This window comes from Ambystoma mexicanum, chromosome 7p (assembly GCF_040938575.1).
Source record: "Ambystoma mexicanum isolate Mex_15411 chromosome 7p, UKY_AmexF1_1, whole genome shotgun sequence".
NCBI classification, from domain to species: domain Eukaryota; kingdom Metazoa; phylum Chordata; class Amphibia; order Caudata; family Ambystomatidae; genus Ambystoma; species Ambystoma mexicanum.
Genome location: NC_090939.1, coordinates 848334711 through 848352589, shown reverse-complemented (window position 1 = coordinate 848352589; position 17879 = coordinate 848334711). Strand labels below are relative to the sequence as shown.

General features: G+C 49.9%; 1 protein-coding gene across 1 annotated transcript in view; it reads left to right on the top strand.

The window, feature by feature from the left end:
* Window positions 1–17112, top strand: part of TM9SF2 (transmembrane 9 superfamily member 2) — a 993889-nt gene extending 976777 nt beyond the window's left edge. Inside the window, exon 17 of the mRNA XM_069637011.1 lies at window positions 15930–17112. Coding sequence (XP_069493112.1) covers window positions 15930–15997 — 68 coding nt within the window. The 3' untranslated portion in view covers window positions 15998–17112. The remainder of the gene's footprint in view (window positions 1–15929) is intronic.
* Window positions 17113–17879: the final 767 nt, after the last annotated feature.

The following is a 17879-nucleotide window of genomic DNA, read 5'->3' as shown; positions in this document are numbered from 1 at the left end:
CACCAGTCAAAGGAAGAAGACTCTCCGAACTGGAGATCTCCTCTGTCGTTGGGAAAAGTTTTGAGACGGTTCAGCGGGGCTCCACCGGTGGTGTCGTCGTTGCAGGTCGGCTAAGCTTCTCCCTCCTTGGATTCTTAGGTCTTGTGGCGACTTCTGAAGTTCCAGTCCCCAAAGCACTGCTTTTATGCAGCAAACCCCCCATTCATTCAGCCTAGCTGTCAATCAAACATGCTAAGTGGTGAGCCGGCCAGCTCACCACTTGGGCCAATCACACGAGTGCGACGTGAGTTGCCAAGGCAACTCAGTCCAGGGTGCCTAAACCCCCTCCTACACCCCCTGTGGTACCCAGACAGAGTGGCACCACTTTTGGAGGCTTCTGTGGAGAATCCCGCCAAAAAGTGGAACAAAGGGCTCGACTTGGGTTGGAGTCGCAGAAGAGAACACAAACGCCATTTTAGAATCGAGTTCTGGCAAAAAAATACCAACCTGTGAATTAATATTAAATAAATAAACCGGCGGTATGTTCGAGGCTATAGGAATTAAATAAAGTTGGTAGCCTCGAACAATGGGAAAATCCCATAGATATATTAGCGGTCGAATATAAAAATTAGTATTCCACTGCCACCAGCCAAAACTCGATCAGGGGGGACGGAGACGTGCCCCCTCGAACAACAGACCCCGGGGCAATCGAATTGCCCCGACCAGTACGTCCACAATATGATGGTTTGTACTAGTTTCTGTTCATAATTTGGGACTAGTAAAGGCAATGGTGACTTTACATGCCCTGGGAGACAGTAGTCAGTCCCAGGGTATGGAGTCTGTTTGGGGGTCGCTACAACACCCCTGTGTTACGGCACGGACGGTGCTGTGTAACCCACATCAAAAAAAACATGAGACCCTATGGAGTAAAAGACCCCATAGCCCATAAAACACATGGAAAGACAAAGGAACACCTCAAATCATGTCTAAGAGTGGGAGTAAAAGAGTCTCACTCTTAGCAGGAGAAATAAATAAACCCCAAAAATCCAGCAAAGCTGCTGGGGGACTCACTAGGTTTGGGAAATTAGCCTTTACAGAGAATTCTCCCTAACAGTCGGGTGGGCTCCGCCGTCGTCGCCAGGGAGGCCGAGGCGGCAAGGCGTCCTCCAAGCAAGATTGAACCGACAGCGGTGTGAGGCCCCCACCGAAGCACCCCAGTGGGAGGCAGGCTGGCGAAGTTCGTCAGCGTTTGGAGTCGATCTCCACCGACCGTTGGGTGCTGGACGTCCTGGCCCATTGGCACGCCCTCGAATTTCTAAAAAAGTGCCTCCGCATTCCACCCGTGGTCAGGAAGGAAAGTCACGTCCCTCAACTGCTATTGGAGGTAAGGGCGTTGCTCAAAAAAGCTGCCATCGAGCTTGTCCCGAAGAGGCTCCGGGGCTCCGGAGTATACTCAAGGTACTTCCTAGTGAAAAAGAAGACAGGAGGATGGCGCCCCATCCTGGACCTGCGACGACGAACAAGTACATCAAGGCACAGAAGTTCTGGATGGTCACCCTCCAGCATGTGCTGGGACAGCTGGAGGAGGGCGATTTCCTGTCGTTGGATTTGGAGGATGCGTACTTCCACATCCCCATTCTGAAAGGACACTGAAAGTTCCTCAGGTTCGTGGTCCAAGGACGGCACTACCAGTTCAAGGCCCTCCCGTTCGGATTGAAGTCGGCACCCAGGGTGTTCACCAAGTGCCTCGCACCGGTGGCGGCGCGGCTGCGCCTGCATGGGATCTATGTCTACCCCTACCTGGACGACTGGCTCATCCGAGCAAGGACAAGGGAGCTCACCGTGGATCACACAGAAAAGACCGTCCAGCTGCTCACGGACCTAGGATTCTCTGACTTTCCCAAATCCCACCTGGTCCCGTTGCAAGTCGCACTGTTTCTGGGAGCCAAGCTTGACACAGTGGCGCGTCTGGCCTCACCGTCGGAGGAAAGGACGAAGGCCATCCTGGGCAAGGTGCAGCGTCTGCTGGCCACGGACGTGGCCAGGGTGAGGTCCATCAAGACCCTCCTCGGGATGATGTCCTCTTGCATATAACTTGTGCGCCTGTGCAGGCTTCGGATGCGCCCTCTGCAAGAGTTCCTAGACTCCCACTGGATCCAAGCAACGGGCAGCTTTGAGGACAGGATCCCGCTCGACGAGACCTTCCGACGAGCGATCCGGTGGTGGGGCACCCACGCTCATCTGACGGCGGGCACAGACTTTCAGACCCCATCCCACCAGATAACGGTGATGACGAATGCCTCCCTGGAAGGGTGGGGAGCACACACCGGAGAACTTCACGCGAGAGGCCTTTGGCTCCCGACGGAGAAGACGCTCCACATCAACATCCTGGAGCTCTGTGCAGTGTTCTGGGCCCTCAGGTCCTTTCTCCCGTCCCTCAAGGGCAAGGTGGTGAGAATCTTCACCAACAACACGACTACGATGTTCTACATCTGGAAGCAGGGAGGAACCAGATCCCCAGCCCTCCAAGGAAGCCCAGGATCTGTGGCATTGGGCTGTCGCCCAAGGGATGTTTCTGGTGCCCTTTCATCTGGCAGGGATAAAGAACACCATCGCCGACTCACTCAGCAGGGAGCTGCGCTTGTGCCACGAGTGGGAACTACGTCAGGATCAAGTGGATCGACTCTTCCGACGATGGGGGAAAACCGCAGATTGACGAGTTCGCGACCACGACGAACTCAAAGTGCCAGAGGTTCGCCAGCAGGTTTCCCCAGCCGAGGAGCGTGGGCAATGCTTTCTCGTTCCCCTGGGACGGCCTGTTCCTATATGCGTTCCCTCCGTTGCCGTTGCTGCTCTGACTCGTCAACCAGCTCAAGAGGTCCCAGTGCAGGATGAGCCTAGTCGCACCGGCGTGGCCGAGGCAGATCTGGTTCCCGGACCTTCTGGACTTGTCAGCGTCCCCACCAGTCAAGCTGCCAACAGACGCGGATCTTTTCTCCAGAGAAGGAGACGCCATACTTCATCACGACCCGGAGCGCTAAACTTGCAGGCCTGGCTCCTGCAGCACTAGAGTTTGGAGGGTACGATATCCCGGCTGACTGCAGAGAGGTCCTTGCGAAAGCCAGGGCGTCCTCAACTCTCACGTGCTATGGACATAAGTGGAAGAGGTTCTCTGTCTGGTGCCGTGCACAGAAGATTAACCCTCTATGGATTACGGCCCCTCAAGTGCTGCCGTGCCTACTGTCGCTGGCCAAGGCTGGACTGGCTCACGCCTCCATCAAGATACATCTGGCTGTAATCTCCCGATACACCAGAACCACAGGACGGGCGTCCTTGTGGTCCCATCGCCTGGTGAAGGAATTTATGAAGGGACTGTTCTGATCGTTCCCGCCGGTGAAGGTCCCTGCCCCGGCGTGGGAACTCAACGTGGTGCTGACCAGGCTCATGGGGGCGGCATTTGAGCCCCTGCATTCGGCACCGTTGAAATTCCTGTCGTGGAAGACTGCGTTTCTTGTGGCCATCACCTCCGCACGGCGAGTGGGAGAGATCCAGGCCCTATCCTGCAAGCCTCCATACTTGACTTTTCAAGACACGAGGGTAGTGCTGAGGAAGCACCCCTCTTTTATGCCCAAGGTGCCGTCAGACTTCCACCTCAACGAGCCCTTGGTGTTAACTGTTTTCTTCCCGTCGCCTTCGACGCCGGCCGAGAGGACTTTGCACTCGCTGGATGTGGCTAGAGCGCTGAAGTTCTACGTGGACTGCACGAAGAGTTTTCGGAAGATATCACAGCTTTTTGTGAACTTTGGACCTGTGAACCAAGGGAAGGCGCTCTCGAAGGCTTCCATTTCCAGAAGGCTCTCCGGCTGCATCACGCACTGTCATCGGTTGGCAAACCGACCGTTGCCTGGCTGTCCGAGAGCCCATTCGACCAGAGCTATCGCTGCTACCACGGCTTTCTTGTCTGGTGTGCCGCTGCTGGACATCTGCAGGGCTGCTACGTGAAGGTAGACGCACACCTTCACGAGATTCTACTGCGTCGACCGGGATTCCAGGGAGGAGTCCAGGGTCGGCCAAGCGGTGCTGCGCAACCTGTTCGACTAAGGAGAGCCTGGTGAGGAGGTAAGAACTGCTTAATGTTGAGTTTTGATGTAATACTTAATGTTGAGCCTTTTTTCCACCTCCCTATGGTTGTGCATGTGTACTGCTATGCATTCTTATATTCATGAGCATGTGAATCCATGCCAGACCCATGCTGGAGAACAATAGTTACAGGTAAGTAACTTGTTCCATAGATTTGGGCTGGGGAAACAACCCTGCATTTCATTAGACAGGCACTGTCTGTTACTAGGGTGGCTTTGATGCCCCAGACCTCTTTCTATACTATCTCATTGCCCAGGTTCAATATTCTGTCTGGTGGTGGTGGTCCCCTACAGATCTACCCCACACGCGACTCCAGTAGGCTCTCGGGGGTCTACTATGGGCCACACGGGAACTGCACACAAGGTCAGAAGTACAACCGGTGGATGTCACCATTAGGGCATGGGACCGCGTAGCGAAATGGACCGGGCAGGGACAATGGTACTCCCTGCCTTGGCCTTGTATCATGTTCAAGGCATAACTCTTACATACGAGGCTATTTGTATACAACACTTCACAAATCCACACATTCAGAGACATCGCCCCTGAGGGAAAATTCATATCATGGCATGCCCTTAAAACCAAAGGAGAAATGGACTCCCATCACGCAGATTTTGTACTTTAGACTGCGGGAGGTGTTGAGATGCAGATGGCCGGATTTCCCTAACTCCCCCCTCCCCCATACTCCATTGATGGTATACACCACCACACCGACATCCACGAGGAATGGTCTGGCTTCTGTAGGGTATGGCCGGGCGCACAGACCCTCGCGCCCCGACCTTTATAAGGGCAAATGGGAGGACAATATGGGGAAAACCCTGACGGATGACCAGTGGAACTGGATATGTGCCCAGACTAAATCCATTTCCGTCAATAATCTATTCCGATTGATTCACTTTAAGTTTTTACATCAGAGCTATTACTCCCCTCTTAGTTTACACAACCTATTCCCGCTTAGACCTGTAAGAGATGTTCACAGTCCCCGGCAGACTTTTACCATGTAGCGTGGCTCTGTTCTCGCATACAGACTTTATGGTCCGGAATAGCTGAAGCAATATTGAGTATGATTAACACCCCTATCCCCCTTGCCCCTGAAATATGGATGTTAGCCCTGGTTGAGACCGACACTCTGAGTAAAAAGCGCCTTATCAGTATGGCCTCTTTGGTGGCTAGATCATTGGTAGCGCTGACATGGGGTACTAACAAAGCTCCTACTCTTCAACACTGGCTCAATCTGATGTTGACGAGGGAAACACAATATAATCAAACGCTTCAGCCTACCAGCGGACCCAGGGATTACTGGGCAGAATTCAGGAGCTATATGTCCCTGGAGACAGATCCCGACCCTCTCCGCTGCAGACAAGAAGACCGGGAGCCCACTGTAGATTACCCCCTTCATGCTCAGTCCCGGGGGAAAAAATCACAATGTAGGTGTCTGAATGTTTTTTAGCGGATCTATGTGATCACTGAAACCACACAATTGCGACGGCCGAAAATGCAGATTTTTTTTAATTAAACCCTCTTTGCACCACATAGATATGTGGGGGGAGACCCCCCCGCAGCTCTCATATTACTAGACTATCCCATACCCCCCCCACATATATATGTGGTGTAAGGGGGGGGTTTAAAAAAAATCAGCATTTTCGGCCGTCGCAATTCCCAGGTCGACATTTTTGTACGATTCCTTTTTTAGCCCCCACAAGGGGAGATGGGGATCCGGACTGTGGAACAGACTCGACTCTTTGAACCCATGGGTATTTTACCCCTCGCGAAGACTGTGGTAATTGATGTGCTAAACAAGAATTGTCTGTAAATGCTGGAATAAGGGACGGGGAGGTTGCATGGGGGAGGGGCACAAGGCCCTCAGTTGTTGTTGCAATGTTGTGGTTACTACGCAAAGTGAATTAAAAAGTTTGGCCAAGTGTCTCGTTGGTTGCATGGAAAGTGGTCTAACACTCAGAATGGTGGGTGGCAAGCGAGGGCATTAGGTGAAATGTTTTGGAGTCAAAATACACCAGAACTAGGTTGAGCATGAGTCGGAAGTTGGAACTGCAGAAAGCCCACCGTACAATTTAATACAATTTACAGAAGCAAGCTGCCTTTTGCATTTCTGTGGTCTACCTTTGTCTCACAAAGTTCCCCACACTCAAAACCAGTCTCTCAGCAAAATGTTTCAATCCTTCTCAACAAGACCCGTCCCATACCAGTTGGTGAAATACCCAGGAGTTTTCATCAAACAAGACTTCACACAATTCACAATAGAAAGTGACCTGCTTCTGTTTTTTATCTCAAACTATTCTGTTGACTCTTCGTGTCCAATTCATCTCCTTTGTGGACAGTGACGACTGTAAATCCCCTAATTTCCTTTGCCTTTAGAATGGCTAGACTTTCTGTGCCTCGAGTCTTTACAAATGCAATTCCCAAAATGTGCCCAGAATGCAGCATCTAGAGTACTGTTGCTCATCTACTGCAGAGAGCACTTCCCAGAACTCTGATTATGCTCTGGCTACCTACCACCAAAGATCCTAATTTAAAGTGCCTACAAAGCAATTGAGTAGATATTAAATTGCATATTTCCAATTTTACTTTGCATATGTCTAGGAATGTTTGTTCAATGCCAATCTCCTCTGTGTCCCAAAAATAAGAGAAAAAGCCTTTACACTTCTGCCACATGAGGTTTTGCATGGATTCACATGGTCATTAATATTCCCCATTGTGAGGCTGGGAATCCTCTGTAAAATTAAAGGGGTTTAGCTTTAAGCCATCACTACTCAGTCGATGGTTAGCCTACCGGCAGGCTGGCAAGTTCCGTCCGAGACAAAATCACTGGCGCCATCGGCCACACACAAGCCCTCATCAAAGGGAAAGTCGTCCAAGGACCCGTTGGCGTCTCCACCCGCATCGACACAAGCCTCATCGATGACCTCATCCATCAAGACAGTTGCGACGTCGATGACCGCCTCATAGACCAGTACCTTGTCGTAGACTGGGCCGACAAGGTATTCAAAGACTGGTCTTCCATCGATGGCTTCGATCACACAAAGGGGCTTGTTGACAACAGTCATCTTTGCGACTACGACGGTTACCACACCCAGAGTATTCTTGTCACTTAGACTTCCGTCAACATCACCTCTCGCTGTCATATTTTGTCGTCGCCTCTTTCCCTAAAGGCTTGGATTTGGTGAGGGGCATGCCTCCAGCTAAGGATTTCCTGCCTAGACCCACCAAGGCTGCACCACATTTCACCTTGGGCCCTTTGGGATCCCTCAGGAGGTTGCAAGCACACTACACCAGTTCAGAAGAGGACCTGCCAGAGGGCTTTTAGTCTGACCAGGAGGGTGGTCAAGGACAGCCTGACCCCATTGTACCAATACCTCAGCAAGGGGCGTCATTTCAACCGCCTTCTCTGCCTTTTAGCCCATCCCTTCTGGGCATGGCTTGAGCACCTGCACCAAGGGATATGTCTTTGGACATTTTGACCACCTTGCACCACTTGTGGCTGAGATCCAGCAGCTACTACCTACTACCCACGGCTCACATTCCTGATACTGTCATAACCGGTACGCAAGACGCGGATGGGTTGGATGATTATGTTCCTGCAGATGGGGGCCTCACCGCCGGATGAGATAGGGTCTTGAACTCAATGATCTCTAGGGGGTGGTGAAGCTGTTCAACCTAGTACCTGAGGGAAAGAAAAAGGAATGTTTCATTTAGAACAACTGGAGTCGTCCAATGGGACCATCATTTCAGTTCCCATATTAGATGGCATTTGGGAGGTTGGCCTGTTGGTCATGAAGACCCCAAATACCACTCATGCAAAAGGTTACTGGTTGGAAAAGATGTACTGAGTTACAGACTCTAAGGTCCCAGCGCTCGCCAGACTGTGGTCTCGACTCCTGCTACAAAGAGGTCCTCCAACAAGTCTTCCTTGTCTATGGTTCCTCTGGACCAAGAGGGTAAAAAGCTGGATGCAACAGTGAAGCGCATAATCACTACGGCAGCATTGACGATCAAGGCTGCCAACGCCCTCGCCATTCTCTCGAGGCATGACAGTGAGTTATGGTACAAGTTGGGGCCCATCCTCTACTTCTTCCCAGACGATAAAGCTGAAGCCATGGCTTTATCCCAGGAAGGGAAGGTAGCCTCTGATGATGCTATCAGTCGCCCTCTACATCGCTGATTCAAGCTCTCGCCAGATGGGCAATAGGGTGGCTCTCCTCCACCAATTTGCGCACAGATGTGCAAACAAAGGTGGTCGATCTGCTGTTCGATGGCAACAACCTCTTTGGAAAAATAGTTGACAAGAGTTTACAGACCATAAAGGCTGACACTGAGACATTGCAGTCTTTAGGCACTCTTCAACGAAGGAGGCTGTCCTTTCGCTCCCCTAAAGGGAGAGTCTCAAGGTCATCTAAGGGTTTCACCTCCCCTATCATCAGCACTTCCATTCACTCACCCAGGAGGCTTTTAGGGGATGAGCCCAGGCCTTTGGGAGTAGCAACCAGCATTGTCGCCCCCCCCTAACCCCGGCGTTGACCCTGAAGCAGGTATGAACCGGCCCAGGACCCATGCGCCCACTTCTGCACCCGAGTGGGAGGCTGGTTATCGCAATTAATCTCAGTGGCATAAGCTCTCCACAGACAAATGGGTGCTTAATGTCCTTCAACAGAGGCACCTTCTAGTATTCCAGGACAAATGCCCTCACATGGCTCATGTTACGCGACAAGAACTGCACATGGCACAGCTGCTAAAGGAGGTTCAAGCCATGCTAAGCAAAAGGGCAATAGAACTAGCCACTCAGTGCCTCGGGGCTCCGGAGTGTACTCAGATACTTTATGGTAAGGAACAATTTAGGAGTGTGGAGACCCATTTTAGACTTGCAATTCCTCAAGTTCCTCAAATCCCCAAAAAGTTCAGGATGGTCACGTTGCAGCAGGATGCTGGACCAACTCGAGGAAGATTTCCTTGCGACCCTCGACTTGGCGGATGCTTAATTCTACATCCCCATTCATCGCAAACACCAGAAGTTCCTGCTTTTTTGCTGTTCAGGGGCGCCATTACCAGCTGAAGGCCCTATCCTTCATCCTCAAATCAGCCCCAAAGGTGTTCACGAAATGCTTAGCCCCAGTGGCAGCGCATCTGTGCTGCAAACTAATCCATGTTTATCCTTACCTGGACGATTGGCTTATCCAATCCCGCTCTCATGCACTGGCAATCTAGCACACTGCGGAAACCTTCCAGACCCTGACTTCTCTGGGATTCTTGATAAACTATCAGTCTTCATGGACAACACCACCACCATCTTTTACATCAGGAAGCGGGGTAGGATGTGCTCCCCCGCTCTCTAGAGGCACAATCTGTGGTGCTGGGCCATTGCTCAATGCATGTTTCTCATCCTATTTGACCTGGCAGGTGTCCAGAACACCATCGCAGACTCCACGGGGAGCTGGTGTCCTGCCAAGAATGTGAGCTTCAGCAAGCACTGGTGTCCCTCCTCTTCACTGCAAGATGATCCTCATTGCACCAGCGTGGCTCAGGCAGATCTGGTACTCAGACATTCATCTGTCAGTGGTTCCAGCCATCAAGTTACCTCTGCTTCCAGACCTCTCCAGAGGAGGGTCAATCCTGCACCACGACCCAGCATCTGAGCCTCACGGCCTCGTTCCTGCAGCCCTTGAATTTGGCCACTACTCGCAGCATTTGGAATCCAAGAAGATTCTCGCCAAGGCCCGGCTCCCTGTATGCTTGCATGCGACGAGTACAAGTGGAAGCGTTTTGCACTGTGGTTCCGGCCACGGAAGATTTCTCTAATACATGTTATGGCGCCACTGCTTCTCCCTTACCTGCTTTTGCTGGTCAAGGCTGGCCTTGTTCAAGCATCTATTAAGGTCACCTGGCCACAATATCCTGGTATACCCAGGCTCCAGGCAAGCTCTCCCTGTGGTCACACAGATCATTAAGGTTAAGGGGCTCTTAAGAACATTTCCCCCAGTGAAGGCTCCTGTCCCTGCGTGGGAGCTAAATGTGGTACTGTCGAAACGTATGAGGCCTCAGTTTGAACCTCTGCATCGGGCCTCCTTGAAGGTTTTGTTGGTTTTGTTATGGAGACCGCCTTCTTGGTGGCAATCAACTTCCACTCTGCTAACGTGGTTCTGCGAACTCATCCTTCCTTCATGCCAAAGGTTCTGTCAGGCTCCTCTAAACGAGCTTTTGGTTCTTCCAATTTTCTTAGCGAATCCTTCTTTGCCTAAAAGGTCATTTGCATTCGCTGGACGTTGCGCGTACCCTGAGGTTCGCAAAATTCTGTCAACAGGGATTCCAGATAGTCCCGGGCCGGCCAACCAGTGCTGTGCAACCTATTTTGAGGTGAGTCTATTCCAGGGGTAAGTGTATTGCTTCTGTGAGCATTGCCACCTCCTGTGGTTGTATATCTGTGCTGCTGTGTAATTGTATTCATGCGCATCTGAATCCATGCAAGACCCCATGCTGGAGAAGGAACAAGTTACTTACCTGTAACTCTTGTTCTCCAGCATGGGTCGTGCATGGATTCACATGCAACCCTCCCTCCTTCCCCTCTCTGCCTCTTCTTGGTCCATACTGCCACTTTGTGTGTGACCAAATCTGAAGCTGGCCACCAGGGGTGGTGCTTTGGAGGACAAGTGTCATTGGCTGGGGCAGTATGACCCAAAGTGAGACTGATGGACTATAGAAGCAACAAGTTGTTTTTTTTGCTTAAAGCTAAATTGCTTTAATTTTACTGAGGATTCCCAGCCTGACGGGCATGATCATGTGAATCCATGCAAGACCAGGCTGGAGAAAAAGAGTTACAGGTAAGTAACTTGTTCCATACAATTGGTGCCGAATTGAGGAACTCCATTCAACCATGGAACCATCCTACCTCAAATTCAGAGAATTTTAAAAGCTGCCCTTTCTGGAACAAAAACACAGTCCTCTAATCTATTTACCTCCCATCCTTCCACACACTCTGTTGTCCCCCTTGGCATGTAGCTTGGAATAATTGCAAAACTAATTACAGGTTAAAGTGCTGTTTAAAATATATAGCCCCACTTGCTTAAAATAGATTTTTCTCACATGGTCAGGACAAGTATTTGTGCTGCCCTATGTAAATTGGCATTTTGAACAGCATCCTCTGAAACGCCCTTTCTTCCCCTAGCACAAGAGCAGCATTCGCTGCCATAGCAGCAGTGTGGTTCCTCTTTTCTAAATACACCATAGCTGCTGCACTACCCTTTAAAACTAGCTCGGTTTTTAAAAGACAGGTGTAATTTAGCATACTCTTAGGTCCCGTCCCCTTTCCTCCATACTGTATGGGACCTTTTCCACCAGAAAAAACCTTCTTCCCCTTTAAATTTAGAGGCGCAGCCCCGGGAGCATGTTCTCCCCTGACTCCGCCCACCGGCACTGGAACGGACCGCTTTCACCAGCGCTCCTGGGTTAGGCCTCTGGCCTTGTAATTCCACGCGCTCTTCCCCGGAGAAGTGTTCTTTTTGTCTGCTTCTTGTCTTTATTCATCTATTACCTTTGTCCTCTGGCGACCACGCTCTCGACGTCGGCAGGCTCCAGCAGGTGTTCATTCTGCGAGGGGCTCTTCCCTACGTCTGACCCCCATTTTCTCTACCTCCGCTGCCTTGGCCCCGACCATGGTTGGGACTCATGTACCGCGTGCGGTGCACTTACACCACGTGCTCTGAAAATAGCCCGGTGGAGGGAGCTCTTTGAAAGTTTGCCTCCAGAGGACTTTCAAAGGAATTTGTCATCAGTCAAGGTCCAAGGTAGGGACACTGTTTTCATCCGCACCTAGAGCGGGAAGGACCTTTCAGGTTCTTGTACCAGTGCAGGTACCAAGGCTACTACAGCTGAAGGGTTGCAAGATCCTACCGGACACTGCGCTGAGGAGCAGCAAGGTTCTTTTACCGGGTCTACACACCAGGGGCTACGCCCTAGTACCGGACAGATGTCTGAGGGGGCGCCTGTACGCACCACACGCTCTGCAAAGTTGTCTCCGTCCAGAAGGCCCAAGCACGGGAGGGAGCTTCCAGGTTCTTGTACCAGTGCGGGTACCAAGGCTGCTAGTAGAGATGCCGGCCGCCGGGCCGAGGGGTCGCAAGTCTCTATTACTGAGGGAAGGCCTGAAGGGTTATGCCCTATTACCAGACAGATGTCTGAGGGGGGTGCCTGTATGCAGCACTACTGACTACCTTGCAGAGGGCAATCCGCCTGCCAGGCCCCATCCTGAGGTGCAGGGTAGGCCTCATCCTCCACCACCAGGGGCCCAACGTGGCAAGCACCCTGACGCGCGGTATGCTGCCTGACAAAATGGCCACCGGGCCAGATAAAATGGCAGCTCGTCTGACACCATCCCCCTTTGGGGAACAGTTAGGGGAAAACATTTACAGGTGGGACTGGTCTTTACGAAGTACAGGGCCCACAGCATATGCTTCCTCGTCACAGGGCCGATACACCCCACAGACAGAAGGCAGAGTTGGTTCAGGCCGTAGCACCCTCAAGGCCCTGTGCCGCCATGCGCTCCACCGGACTGTGAAGACTGGTTTTCTTGAAACCCCATGACGTCTCCGCAGAGGGGTATCATCCTCAGGGAGGTGATCAGTGACATACTCCCTCCGGTTCTGTTGCTAGCAACCACGGCCACTCTGCCCTTGGTTCCAGCGCCTCCGGCTCCTGTGCAGCCTCAGCTGCCAATGCCAGTACCCACAACACCGGCTCCCATGCCTCCTACGGTCTTGGCAGCCCCAAAGCCTCCTTCTCAGCAGCCGGCTCGGGTCAGCACGTCACAGCTTAAACCCCATTCGACGCAGCCTACCAACAGGCACCTCGACAAGTTTAGGCAGCTGGAGGGCCCTCCCCTTGCTGTCGGCCCTCTCACAGCCACACTTTTTGACCACTTCCGGTGCAGCACCAGGCACGCTTCAAGGTAGGGCTGGTGGAGGCCAAAATGTGTTGTGCAGGACATAGTGGAGTCCACCGCGGCACACATTGACACCTCAGGCCATGTCATGATGCATGTCCCCAGTCTTCAGGGCCAAACCAGCCTTCCAAAGTTGCAGGCTACCATTGGGGCTTTAAAGGCCACGAAACGTTTTCAGAGGCTTTCCTGGAGCCAGTCCTGGCACCTTTGGCACCAGGCTCATACTATTTGACCACATGGAATGAGGTTCCAGTGAACATGGAGGCACACATATCCCAGTCCTGAAGAACTGAGCTGTGCAGTCTAGCTTCCAGGGAGTGGCTGGGCTTGGAGCTTCTTTACCTGGAACTACTTTACTTGGGCTATATAGACCGCACCCAAGAACAGAACACGCTTTCGTTATTCTGCACTCCTGCAGCGTAACGCTCACCGTGCCAGCTCTGCTCCGGTTTACCTGGGCCTCAGCCACACCCTGTTGTCTTCATCAGGAACCATGGCTCATCAGCACCTGTCGAAGAAAGGAAACGGAGCAGAAGGACATTAGTAGAGTTCTTACCTGAGAGAAGCAGTCTTCCAATTCCATCCGACCTGCTTCCCATCTCGCCGTTCCTGAGAACCACTGTGCCTGCAGAAAGGAGGGAGAACGAAAACTTACCTAGAGGCATCAGTCATCTCGTGATTCCATCCAAGAGGTCCGCTCAGCTGCTGCTCCGGAGCATCATCGCATCTGCAGAAAGGAGACAAGAAAGGAGAACGAAAACTTACCTAGAGGCATCAGTCATCTCAGGACTCCATCGAAGCGGTACACACGGTCGCTGCTCCGGAACATCACTGCACCTGCAGAGGAAGGGAAAAGACACCAGGTTAGCCGCGCAATTGAAAAATACCTATTAAATATATTTCAACTCTGCACTCTCGCGCTAACATCTACCTGCATGAATGTTGCTCAGCGCCGCATTTGAGAGTGCTTGACCATGCATCACCAAGACCGCTCCTGCAAAAATAAGGACAAAGGTAAAACTTTGGCAACAAGAAGAAACACTTTAAGCAAAAACAGTTACCAAGAACCATTTGGTACCAAGACTCGGAGTCACAGCTGGCCTGGATTCAACTTACAAGCTGTAGGATCAGTGAAGGAGCTAGATCCAGTGACAGTGCCTAAGAACATTAAAGTGCCCCTGCATTCAGACACAGGATGGAAAGCCCAACGTAAGATACCTTTGGTGAGAAATAAGCAGAGAGGGAAGCGGGGGGGGGGGGGGGTTTGAGGGAGGTGGGAGTCTTGCCCATTCTACGCAGCAAGCTAACTTTCCCGTTCATCATTTTTAGGATAGCGCCCAAGCGTGAGCGAAGCAGTGGGACAGGAAGATACACGTGCAGACATTTGCCGCTCAACTCTGCAACTCCCCCGTGGGGACCAGGTGAGCGTAACAGGCCGTGCCATTTGCACCGCTACTGGCAGGAGCAGGACTGCCAGGCTACGGGTGACCAAATTCAACCCAGACGCCCAGGAACTCATACTGAACCTTCCATTTGGCGATGAGTGGGCGACATGTTCTGTTTCACTACGGATTAGGAACTTTATAAGAGGAGGAACAGTCCCCGGACTATTGAATCCTTATCCATCCTCACTAAGGCCACCCCTAAGGCATATAGCCAGACGCGCACCCATGCTGGCGCACAAGGTTCGCGGACCCTTGGCTCCTCCCCGGAGTGTCCTCGGCTACCGCCTACCGATCCCTCCTTCGCCTCTCTCCTCCTCTCCCACAGATTGGGACAATAACTTTTGGGGCGGACATTTGCTCGCACAAGGAGAGGCAGGCAGTGGAAGAAGTCTCAGCCTCTCGGCGTGGTCAGGGCTCCTATTCACTGATTTTTTTGCCATAATTGGTTACCCCGGCGCGTATTGTGGAGACATTGTGCACGGGAGACTGGATGTGCTCCCTGGATCTGAAGGATGCTTACCTTCACGTACCGATCTGCAGCCCCATCGGTCCTTTCGTGAGGTCAGGATCATGGGCTTCCATTTCCTATGCAAGTTTCTACCCTCTGGCCTCAATTTGGACATACAGGTTGGATGAACGTGTGGCAGCCCTACTTGAGCCAATCTAGGCGGGGTGACCCTGGGCCGCATCAGGACAAGGTCTCTGGAAGCAGTCCCCCACACTGCCTCCGCCCTTATGCTTCTACTACACGAGTTGGGATTTCCCATCAATCTCAAGTTCACAACTGGAGCCCAGGCAGACTCTAACGTTCCTGGACCACATCTGGGATATGAGCTACGAGAGAATTTTCCCCTCAAAGGACAAGATCACAGCCATCAGAGGCCCACGGGGCGTTTCTCAGCAGAGCAGTGACCTCGGCATGGTGGTACCAACGCCTCAATTGTAGTTGCACTGCACAGCCTCCTGGAGTCAGGAGAAGGGTTCCCAGGTGGAACTGGTCAGCATTTCACTGCATCTGTCACAACCTAGTCTGGTAGAGCACGGACAGCAACTTGCGGCTAGGCAGGCCCTTTCGTCAGCCAGCTCTGCATTTCACCATCACCACGGACTCGTCCCTAGCCGGATGGGAAGCTACCTTGGACAGCCACAGTGTCCACAAAGAGGGTTCTGTCAAGAGCAGGAAGCCCACATCAGGTGGCTCGAGTTGATGGCCATCTAGCTTGCCCTCTAAGCCTATCTGGCAGCCATCGGAGCCGACCGGAACTCAGAGGAGGAAGTTGTTTCGTTGGTCACTACGGTAAGTAACTTGTAATTTTTCTCAGTTATGGAAATGTTTTACATGATACAAATCCCTGTTGAAATGTGCCTTTTTTGTGTGTGACATTTTGAGAATGTACTAATGTTCAACATTTCGCTTGCAGGGACGATTGGTTTCTTTGCATGTTTTTGGTTTGTGACCAAAATTTACAGCGTTGTGAAAGTTGACTGATTTATACCAAGTGTGAAGACTGCAACAAAGGAATTGAACATTTACTGAAACATTTGCCTCCATGAAGAGCCACGGGTTTCTCTGACATGAAATGTTTAAAGTCGTATGAATTACACCCCTTTAAAGTGACAGTCTACTATTAAAGAATGTGTTCCTTTTTTTTTATTTAGTGCTAGATTTAATTAAACTGTTAAGTGAAGAGCACACATTCCATGCATTTGTAAATAGTTACCAGGCTAGTGCATAATTGATTGCTCTCACAGGGTGTGGTGGGTTATGTATTACAGCATTTACAATACAATTGAAAAGTGCAGCTGTAAATAGAATTTTCTAGACTATACACCTGAGATTTTTCTTTGAAGGGAAGTTCGATGAATCATGGCAGGTGAGAAGGATAACTTGTCTTTTTATCTGAGTTTTTGTTCATTTTGTTTCAATTTTATTTACCTCGTTTAATCTGTCTATAAATATTATTAGTGCCTGTCTTAAATTCTTATTAGTTCCCGTGAGTTAGGCCTTTAAAACTGTGCCTCAAGTCTTTTTGGGTTTGTACATTTATACCTTAATAAATATTGTACAGATGTCTAATACATTATATGGTCAGGATGTTCTGTAAATACCATAATGTTGACACAGGACTTTAAAAATGAGTTCAGATGTTTTTGCTTTCAGGTTCTGTTATTATAGGCAAATGGTTTCACTATTCTCAGTCTGCCGCCTATTAAGTTGCGTTTGTGCTACATGGTTGCAATACGGCTGTCTTCATGGTGTCACTTTAGTTGTTGACCCAATTCCTAAAACTGTGGCTAATGCAGATATATGTACATATTTTTCACAACACATTGAAAGTTTGACCTCTGCATTATCCTTGTATAAAATTATAAAATACTTTGTTATAGACCAAGGTCTCTCAAACACTTTAAAAAAAAACATTCTGTATATCAGCACTAATTTGGTTTTTTTAAGCCTTTTCTGCCCCGAGTTTTATGGTTTTCTATTGGTTACAAAATCTGCTCTTGTAATTTTGCAGTAATAAGAGTCTCACTTTAATGTAATTTTAGTTCCAACGTTGATCCACATTAAATTAATAAAATGTGAACCTGATTTTAAATCTACCCAAGTGTATCTGCATCTTTGTTAATTACTGGACATGTATCAGAGTGGTTTTAAGTTTTCACTGAAGGTTTATTGTACCCATTTTCATCAATATGGAATTTTACTTTACTACATTTTTAACAAGCAATTAAAATTAATATTACATAATTGTCATCACTATTAAAGTTTGAAAGCTTTCTGTAATGTTTCCCAATGCATTTCTACTTTGGGATCGCCACCATTTGGTAATGGGAAAATGATGGAAGGACATACTCCTGTATTCGGGCCATGGATTTTATTTGCAAATGTAAGCAATATACTACTGTTAATGTATGAAGAAAACAGACTTTGCAAATTACTAACTTGAACTTTACTTGCAGGTGAGATCAAGATAGGAGGATTCCATTGTCTTTCTTTTTGTTTATTGGTTAAAATTAATCCAACCTTGAAAATAAATAAGAACAATTAAACAAAACCAGCTAAAAAATACAAATCATGTAATCACATCACAATATATTAAGAGTGATCATCAATTGACATTGGACACTGATACTTTGAACCCAGCTAAAATTGATAAAATGGGGAAGTAGAAAAGAGGATGCGAAAAAACATGAAAAAAGTGAACCTAATCATTACTTCAGCAACCTTTTGTGCATTTTCATTCAGACTATGCAGAAAGTTTATCCTCAAAACCACAACATTTGTCTGATGACAATAGATGCATTTTCCCCAGAAAGATTCATGAATGAGGGCCCTGCATGTGTCGAGGAAACTTTTGAAATGTAAA